The 10,804-nt window shown below is 35.4% G+C and overlaps 1 protein-coding gene and 1 pseudogene across 1 annotated transcript in view; both read left to right on the top strand.

The window, feature by feature from the left end:
* The window catches only part of LOC141442544 (uncharacterized), a 1,246-nt pseudogene extending 539 nt beyond the window's left edge, over nucleotides 1-707 (top strand).
* Nucleotides 708-5,726: 5,019 nt separating this feature from the next.
* Nucleotides 5,727-10,804, top strand: part of LOC141442099 (transcription factor LBX1-like) — an 88,978-nt gene continuing 83,900 nt past the window's right edge. Inside the window, exon 1 of the mRNA XM_074107010.1 lies at nucleotides 5,727-6,319. Within this exon, the coding sequence (XP_073963111.1) occupies nucleotides 5,806-6,319 (514 nt within the window). The 5' untranslated portion in view covers nucleotides 5,727-5,805. The remainder of the gene's footprint in view (nucleotides 6,320-10,804) is intronic.

The raw sequence follows: 10,804 nt of genomic DNA, 5'->3' as shown, positions 1-10,804 counted from the left end.
TTGAGGCTGGAGGAAGTGTTGTTTCCTTTTTCTGTGCGTGTGAAATGTGTATTTGCATGAGGGGATAAAGTACTGTTCTGTCATCATCATCATCATCATCGTCATCATCATATCAACCCTAAGACGTTCACTGTTGGTAGGCCTCCGCCATAGACCTCCAGTTACTCCCATCATCATCATCATCCCAGCTTGTCCCACTGCAGGGCACAGGCCTCCCCTCAGAATGAGAGGGCTTGGGCAGTAGTTCTCACGCGGGCCCAGCGCGGATTGGGAACTTCACACACACCATTGAATTGCTTCGCAGTTTTGTGCAGGTTTCCTCACGATGTTTTCCTTCACCGTAAAGCTCGTGGTACATTTTGAAATGTAATTCCGCACATGAATATCGAAAAACTCAGAGGTGCGAGCCGGGGTTCGAACCCACGATCCTCTGCTTAAGAGGTCAAACCATTCGGCCACCACGGCTTCCTCCTCCGACCTACAGGCCTCAGACCTCAGACCTCCAGTTGCTTTGCTTGTAAACCCACGGCTTTAACCAGGTCATCCGTCTATCTCGTTGATGGACGCTCACGCTGCGCTTGCTGACTTTTGTACATACTGTTAAGTAGGGACTTTGTCTTTAGAAGCTGGATTTCTATTTGTAAGACGTTATGCTTCGAGACGAAAGAAAGAGTAGAGAGAAGAAAGATAAAGGCGTGGTAGCCTAGTGATTAGATGGATGGCATTTCGCGATCGCGGTTTCAAACCTGAGCTTGCACCTCTGAGTTTTTCGGACGAATTGTTGCTGTTAGCCTCAGACGGCTTTTACAGCTTACCGGAGAGAGGGCGAGCTGCCAGATGAGCCGCTCAGCAACGATAAGGTACACTTGAAATTTACCATTGAGTTTTCAGTGAAACAAAACATCATAAGGAGCCCGTGTAGGATGAATCTGCGAAGCAATTCAATGCTGAAGTTCCCAAATCACACTCGCGTATTAGGTCATGGCTTCGCATTGTGGGACGGATACAGGCCGGAAAATGTAGTTAAATATAGGTTAGTAGGTAGACGTTAGTTTTAGTTTTTATTAGGGTTTCGTACCCAAGGGGTAAAAACGGAAACCCTATTACTAAGACTTGTCTGTCCGTCCGTCCGTCCATCCGTCCGTCAGTCGTCAGGCTGTATCTCATGAACCGGTGATAGTTAGTCAGTTCAAATGTTCACAGATTATAAAAATCAGAATAAAATAAATATTTAAGGTGGGCTCCCATACAACAAACGTGATTTTTTTGCCGTTTTTTGCTAATGTCTAATAATTGTTGTATAGATGGTACGGAACCCTTTGTGCGCGAGTCCGACTTGTACTTGGTCGGTTTTTTGTTTAATGTGTTTTAATTTTAGGATAGTTTCATGTAAATAGATATAATTTATGAGTACCTACCTGATGTTATAGCCGAAGACATCCCTATCTTAAATATCCAAAACCATCGGCAAAGTAATGGTTGCTAATAACACAGTGTACAGGAAATCGAGGTGATTGGCCAATCATGGCGGAAAGTCAATATGGCGCCGGTTCCGGTGGATGACACGGGACATTAAGTTGCTAAAATTGCTAAATGGGTGTCTGTCAGTACTATGTTTATGTATGTACCTACTACATAATTCGTTATCACGCTTGATTGTTGTTTTTTAATGGAAAAGTTAATGTATAATTATTTTCGATACTGGGTTCTGATAAACACAAATCGAATAAAAAAATGGCATAGTATTTTTTCAGTTATTTCAAATCTTTTGATTTCGGAATAAAAAGACATTCTAAAAACCTAAGAAGGTTAATGACATATGTAGGTTAGGCAGTTAAAAATAAATTCGATCTATTAACAAATGAGATAAAAAGAAAATTTTGAATCGTTATATAGAGTCCGTTTAAAATTTAAAAAAAAAATGTTTGCTTTTTTTTAATTGAATTTTTATTTTTCGTTCCTTTGCATTCGTGATGCATAAGCGTTACAAAGAATATACAAAAATAAATAACTTCTTGACACTTACAATACAACAATACAATACAATACAAAGACTCTTTATTGTACACCAGACATAGTAAGCGATACAGAAAACAGATACACAGAGGAAAAATTACAAGATAAGCAATAGGCGGCCTTATCGCTTAAGAGCGATCTCTTCCAGACAACCTTTTTTACAGAAAGAAGGAAGGACTAGTTTACAATACTTACCTACCTAACTACAAATAAATATATTATTAAGTATACACTAGGTGTATATGTACCCACTTAAAGTCAATCTTTGATATTATTAAACATTTTTAAACACAGCAACACTCGTTGTTTCAGAAAATACTCGTAGGTATTCACCTACTAGGATTTTATGTTTTTTTTTATGTACAGTCAAAGCCACAAATATATGTGTATGTACATTACCATGACGACAAAAATATCTATACACCTATAAGAGCGATGTGTAAGTACAAATAGTAGATTGTACAACAAGAGCATAAAACGACCTAATTTACCCGAGATCTTCAAATAGCCACCCGAGCCGGTACGGCGAAGGTGGATAGATACGTCGAGGGAAAAATGGGTTTAATGCTCGAGTTTTACACTCAGATTTTCACTTCGATGGCGAGGAAATGAAATAGCAACAGTGGAAACAATTTTTCACTTACTATGTGCCTTTTAATATAATAATAATTATAATTGTTTTTTTTTTGTTTTTGATCTATTTTGATTGATTTGATTGATTATTACTTTTATATAAATTAAAATTATTAAAAAATATATGTAGAAACTTCTTTGTTTGTGGCTTTTTTCAGCGAATTACCTTGGTCTTAGACGAAGATTTTATTTTATGCACTGGAGCATAAAAAAATTATTTTATGCCGCCTAGATCAGCATAAACACGAACTTACGAGCATGAGAAGGAAAAATTATATTTGCCGCAATGGCTGTATATGTAAATATTTATGCCCCCGTTGTACGAGTAACAATAAAAAAAACAAGCTGATAAAAAAAAACAATTGTCTCCGCACTAACCTAGCGGCAAATATAACTCCCCATCGATACCAATGGTTATTCACTCCATAGATCACCCCAAACTCAACCGAATAAACAAGAGGACAAAATGGCTGCCTACTCGATGAAAAATATTTTTAACCAGGTAAAAGGAGGGGTCTGTTTGTTCAGTCAGTTCATAAATTGTGAGCAAAAATTTACCAAAAATATCTGAACTGTACGCTATTTGTTGACGGCGGAGAAGCGTTTTCAGATATTTTTAATCAAATTTTGCTCAAAGTTTAAGTCGAGAGTAGTTTGTTCTAATTTTTTCGAAATTAATTGACAAAGTGCAGAAATGATTTTACTTCATTACGAGTAGAAATATACATAAATAATAAATAAAATAATATAGGATCTTATTTTGTGAATATTCGATATATATCAAAATAGAATTATTGAATAGTCCAATATATCGGATAAATTCGAACCCTGAAATTTTGCACCTAAATTACCTATAATGTTTAAAATTACCTTACGTACCTATTACCTAATGTTTTAGCAGCAAAGGGCCGGCAAGTCATCCGTAACTCGGCTTAAGATATGGGTAACCATAGGCAGCGGTGATTCATTTCCATCAGGTGAGCCACCTGTTCGTTTGCCCCCTATCATATAAAAAAAACCGTACCTACAAGTTCTCAACGATCAAAGACATCCTACCCATACCAATAGCTTCTTAAATTAAAAAAATAATAAAACAGTTTATAATTAACCCCCTGGACATAATAATATTATTAAAACTAATTTAGAGAAAATTAACATAACAACAAAATAAAAGTAATAAGCCATGAATGATACCAATTTGTGCAACATACTAAGTAAATAGATAGGTACAGTCGAGAGCAAAAATTTGATCAAAAATATCTGAACATGACTCTATTGTTAACGGCGTAAAAGCGTGTTTAGATGTATGTACTGAACAGCAAAAAAACTAGCCCTCAAATGTATGTAGTAGTAGGTAATTTTGTATGAAGAGTGGGCCTAATATAAATAAAATGATAAAATTTTTGGTCACAAGATTATGAACTCGACTGTACCTACCACGTTGCATTGTTGTATTTTTGCTCTAGTTTATACTTTCAATATTGTTAAAATACATTGAGGTGGCTGTGATCAAAAATTATATTGTGCCAACAATCTAAGGTATAAAATATAAACAATATACCTACTTGTATTGCGTCATTAAGCCACTAGAGCGGTAACGAGAGAAAATCGAGAAAGCTTAAAATGTTAAAGTTCACTTCGCAAATTGTCAATTAACATTTGAAACCAGAAATATAATTGTATAAACAATCTAAAACTAAAACCCACTATTTATAAATATAAATGTCACACCTACTTTCCTTCTTTACAAGTACCTATCTAGTAACAATTAGCTAATTATCCTCACTTAGATTATCTTTTATTAAAACACTTAATAGGTGGTACCTACCTAGATATTGTTACCACCCCGTGCGGGTGTGCAATTATTTATTTAATGGCAGAGGCTAGATATTAACTGGAGTAGGGAATTAATTGCTAACTAATAAACGTTAATTATAATTAAACTGTATCTACAGTTGTGATTGTAGAAGAAATTGTAGTCCGATTCTGTTTTTGAAAGGTTTACATATCGACGACAATGTTGAAAATAACTGTTTTTTATTATCTTTAATTACTGCCTACCTATTAATAATGATAAATTAAAGTTAATTATATCTACATAATAGAGGCACCTAAGCCTAAGTAGATATCTCTAACCACTCTTTTTTATTAGGAATTAATAAACTATTATAAATAAGGTCAACAATTTATATACCTAAGCACAAATTAATGTTTTTTAAAATTGAATATTAATTAGCTACATGTTAACCCATAACAATATGAAATTAACGATTATGAAGCTCTTATTGTTGTCTGAAATAGTTCTTTATCTATTATCTTTATTATGAATTAAATTATGGGTGAAAATCAAAATAATTAGGTATATGTAGATAGGAACCGTAACCAAAATTGCTTTGTTACTGAAATTGTAACAAAACTGAGAAAATTGTAGGTAAATTGAAATTTTTTATAAGGTTTGATTTCGTTACCATTTTCTCACTTAGGTAGGTAGGTACCTTTTGATTTTCACCAAAACCTTTTTGATCAAAACACCAACTCAAATATAAAAAGCAATAAGTACTTAATTTGTTGTTAAACAAAACCTTAATGACAACAAAACATTACAAAAAGCCAATTCGAATTATTTTCCTTCCTAACTCTATAATGACGATATAAAGTGCCATTACTTTAATTATAACCGACACTTACCCATATAAAGTTAGCAGGTAGATACCTACTATACCGGCGCCAAACAACAATCCCAGTAAACAATAAATGAAGAAAAGTGGCAATTTCTCCCGTGACAAACGTCGCCTTATCGACGCTAAATAATGGAACGCGTACTTAGACGCGTCTTCATCCCGGTAATTAACGATCTCCCCCCGGACAGAATTAATCACGGAGAATCTCGCCCCCCAATCCCGGATTAAAAAGTTTTATTGGAGAACCCAGTGTGACAGCCCGCGGCGGCTAACAGCGGATCGTTAACCAATCAGAGCGGAGGCACTTTTAAATGGGCCCGCGCTATTGGCCGGTGTTAATCAGGCCACGCCTTACCCTACCGGCGGGCGCAGGGCTGTCACAGCCACGTCAGTTGGCCGAGGCGCGTCGACCCGTTAGCCGTATCTCGCGTCGTGATACTCTGTTTATCCGGTGTCTTTCGTGTGATGGTGTGAGATGGAGGAGGAGTCGATGTCCGGGCACAGTTGTTCCGAGGACGATATCAGCGTGGGGCGGCCATCGCCGGCGCCGTCGCGGTCGCCGTCGCCTCACGACTACTTCAGGCCGCTGAAGAGGCTGAAGATGTCGGAGCCGGCGGAAGAGAGGCGCGGGGAGGGGGTGAAGAGTTTCGGTATCATGGACATTTTGTCGCATAGTCCGAGGACGCCGGCGAGGATTGTGCGGCCTTGGGACGGTGCGGCAGCGGGGTTGGAGCGTTTGCAGCGGTTGCAGCGGTTGGCTGGGGCAGCCTTGTTGGATGGAGAGCGCTGGAGGCTGGCTGCTCTAGGGCTCCTCAGGCCCCGGGAGGCGACGGAGTGCGACTCTGTCTCTGAGCGCTCGTCCTCGGCCTCCGACTGTTGCTCCGAGCCCCGGCGCGCGTCGCATGCGACGAATGCGCCGCACACGCCGCTGGATGCGCTGTTCCATATGACCAGCAAGACTTTTGAAGCCAACAATACTGACAATGGAGGTAAGTGTCTTTATTACTGTGAAGTTTATTTGGTCACAAGGTCTAATAAGATTGTTAAGGGGCTGTGTCACAGAATAGATAATAACCTAGTGTTAAGTAGATTACATTGCAACTCGTCTATTAATATGTACTCACCTAGTACTTCATAATAAAATAAATAGGTAGGTAGAAATCGTTGGTGCAGTAATCTATTTCATTTATATTTTACAAGAGTTGAAAGCTTTATAGCAATTTGTATTAGGTACATAGGTACTACAATGTTATTAGGTATAAAATTTAATAAAGCAGAGGAAAAAATTAAATTATACAATTTACATAGGTAATAATAGTTAATCATTTTCCCAAAAAACAAACAAAAATATGGTAACTAGGTAGTGACTTATTTAACTACAAATGATCCTTTTGCAATAAAACTAAATTGAATAATGAAACCCTTTTATCGCCTGACGGGCGGGATTTGTACCGAGAGTTCCGTTTTTAACCGACTTTATTAGGTACAAGTCAATGAGCCAATAGGCTCATTTGGTTATTTAACCAATCACAAGCATGACATAAATGTCAAAGTTGTCAAACGGACCCTCCGATAACAGAAATCCTCATTAGTAAGTAGATAAATAAAATAAAAGCTAGTATAAACTTATCCATTAATAAAAATCAAATAAATAATTTAACACTGCAACAGCCCACTACAATGTAGATATGACCCGTAACTTTCATAAAACATTTTTTTTATGGAACAACACGTAACATGCAATAACATAATAGAGTTCAGATTTTTATGACAAAGCTTGTTGTGGATATCTCTAATGTTCGACTGACGAAACCTGTGCTGTGGATGATCCACAAATAAGATCTAACTGAGCTACAAATATTTATTACAATTGCCGTCAACAGTTTGTTAAAAAAACATAACCCTTCTATAAATACAAGATATCTCAAGTGGTCTCAATCAGGCAATCATGACCAGCAGTGGACTGTCCAGAAATAAACGCAGCATGTCAACGTACAAATAAAATGCATTGGCTAGTGAATGCGATCCGTATTAATTGGACTAATTAGTTGCCATTCGCAATTAATTGAGCGAAATAGATCTATTGCTAATGCTATGTTAAAAGATAAAATAGTAGCTGTAGGCGGCTAAAGTTTTATATAACCTGATTTTCGAGAAGAAGTAAAAAAAGATAGGAAATTTTTAATTTTGGCAGTAATGGTGGTAAAGAAATCAACACTAATTTCTGCTTACTTTGAAAAATAGATAAACTAAAAAAACACCCATTTCGGTTTTTTTTACTCTATTTTAAACGAACAAACTCCATTTTCGGAACTCTGTTTTTTTTTAGTTAATTTTATGCTATGAGTCCCAATATGGCTGAACACTAACAACTGTTGGTACATACTTACCTATTTAGTTACAACTATATTTTGTCTAATTGACTACATTGAGATATGTAGCAGGAATTTTTGATTAATTTCAGGGTTATACTTTTAATGAAAAAAACCAGGATACACATAAATATTTAGAAAAAATAATCATAAGTAAAACATAGGTACCTAACTATATATTTTTTTAATAATCTCAAGAAATCTCAGTATTTTCAAATTATCAAGAAAATCATTTTATTTATAAATTTAGAGACTAATTAATTTTTAGTTGTGATAACTGCAAAAATAAAATCGACACTTTTATCTATGAATCTTTAACGCCAATGTGAGACCTGACCAAGAATCGAGATCATCTGTGGAAAAAAATATTAATACTGAGACCAGCATACCTACCTATTATGTTTAAGAAAAAAAACGAATTGTGACAAATTCTAAGTTTTTTTTTAAATATTCATCTGATAGTCCTAGTGTAGGTGCATTGCATACATAATTTGCAATGCAGATTAATGTTGTGGTTATAAATTGGAACTCATAATGGAAGCCATTATAGAAATCAGTTAGCGAAATTAATAGTTTTTAGTTACTAGGAACAAATTGAAGCAGCTTCACAAAGATAGTTTATTATACCAAGATCTGAGAAAGGATTGGTATGTAATAAATAGGTACAGTCACTTGCATTAATATCTGCCACAGCGGAGCGTGAAAAAATATCTGACACATACTACCGGCCTTAGAAATAGAATCGTATCAGCTGGTGACTGTACGATTTATTCGTCAACGAACTGTTTTCTGAGTAATCGCAGATTTAATTTGTATAATTAAATGATACTGTTTTAATGTATGATGATATTGATGATTATCCGTGGAATCGTTTTGTTGGTTTATTTAATAACTACTTCCCTATGTAAGTACCACTTGATAACTAGTAACGTATGTTTCAAACAAATAAATTATAAAAAAGTTTTTTTTGTGATCTAATAATGTAATCTAATTCAAATTTAAAAGAAAAACTAGATTTTTATTTTTTCTTTTTTTTAAGTTTGTTTATTATACTAAAATTTTATTTGATCTGTAATTGTTTCTTAAACAAGCACAAGTAAATTAACTAATAAAGTAAAACGCTACTGGATATCAAATATTTTGATATGTAAACTATAAGGTACCCGGCGGTTGCGCCGGCAATATTGCAAGCAATTGAGATTGAGATATTATTGATTATTGAACAGGAAAAAACTAACACGTTCATTGCGGGGTCTGTACTCGAAATAGGTGATTACATTATGATTACAGAGCGGCAGACAGTAATTGAAAGCTTCCCGCGCGCAACTTCGGGCTATAATTTCGGCCAGTTTTTTAATGTCATTCATGTTTATATGTCCGAATTCTAATTGTATCCAATGACTGTCATTATTGATTGATATGTGCAAAAAGCGGTTTTAATTGGACAATCACTTATTCATAACATAAGCAAAGTAACGATACTACGCGTGAAATAAAATGGAAGTTGCTTGTAATATTATGTTGCTGGTGCTAAAGTTCTATTAATTTATTTTGGACTATCATTAATCTTGTAACAACATAGATAACAGTTACACTCTTAATTTGATATACACGGCATCCCACATACCGAACAAATGAAGATAAACTCATAATTTCCCAAAAATAATAAGCGCTCCCCACTAATTTACCCCAAATGTATTTTAAATTAATGGTCATTTAAATTCTTAACGGACGGCATTCATAAAAATTAACCACTTAATAAAATAACAGCAAATCAATGAGCCCTTGAGTTATACACAGTCATTGAGAGCCTTTTAGAAAACCGAATAAGAATGCAGTTTACGGCCTCTGGGTTGCAAAAAAAAGTTATTGTTCCTGGCATAAAAGAAGACATCACGGGGCATTCGAAATTTAAAAAGAAAGGCCTGTCTATGCTCCATATGCTTCGAGATTAACACGTTAGTCGGCAGTCATTTGTCATTGCCGCCGCTTGATTGAGGAAGTCATTTCTTGTATTTCTTAACGGAAATAACGTTTTTTTAACATCCCCCGAGTGGACATTAGAGATTGTTTGAGATATATGTTTTATTATGCATTGAATTGATGATATTTATTGCGGGTTATCGTGGATGTGTAAAAACTGGTTATACTAATATACCTAAATATAGTATTTAATTTCATTAAATGTCAAAGAACTTGTAGATACGAGATTTTATAAGCCCGCGGAAATCAAGAATCATTCTTAAACCAGCTCAACTTATTGAAAAATCAATATGTCTTCCTTACAATCAACTCTCGTGAAAATTATTTCGGCGATTAATCTGCTCGCTTTGAAAATGCTAAAATGAAATCAAAAGTAACTTAATCAAAGCTTACGCAAAACAAAACAGCATCGCAATATAACCCTCCAACTGTCGCCAGAGAATATCATTTTAAACTGTCCCACAAATTATCCCCTTGTGGGGTCCAAGGTGTTGGACCCGACGCGTTTATATTATTATATTACCCCCATTATGAAAAAGGGCAAAAAGCTACCGCCATTATATTATATTACACAGGGTGTTCGGATTCGCTGAGTAATTGATTGTAAATGCTTTGTCGATTTTGAGCTTTGATTGGGTAGGTATTATGGATTTGGGTGTAGATTAGCAGATGAAGTAGGTAAATTAAAATTAATGTTGTATTGATTAAGCACCTACACTTTTAAATGTTACTTTAAAGTATCTAACTAAGGGTGTGTAAATCTTTCTCTAGCACTTAATTTTTTATACTATTAATCGTATCATACCTAGTTACTTAATTATTGTTTCACTATACTGCTGTAACATAGACATCAAAGTGCCACTGCCCCAGTAGTTGTTATTTTTAATTTAAAGTGTCAATAGAGTGTCATCTATTGGGCATTTTAGTATGTCAAACACTGAGACATTTACCGTATGTCACACATTTGACACTTTTAATAGTTTTTATAAGAATTCAAGCTCAAATAAGATACCTCCTGTATACCACATAGGTACCACAAGATTCATAAATGCGTAACCAATAGCAATAATATCTCAAGACTTCAAAATCGACCACAAATGCGCGTACGCACACGTACGC

Source organism: Choristoneura fumiferana, chromosome 25 (assembly GCF_025370935.1).
Source record: "Choristoneura fumiferana chromosome 25, NRCan_CFum_1, whole genome shotgun sequence".
NCBI classification, from domain to species: domain Eukaryota; kingdom Metazoa; phylum Arthropoda; class Insecta; order Lepidoptera; family Tortricidae; genus Choristoneura; species Choristoneura fumiferana.
Note: the sequence above shows the minus strand (reverse complement) of the source record. Positions and strands in the feature narration are given on the sequence as shown.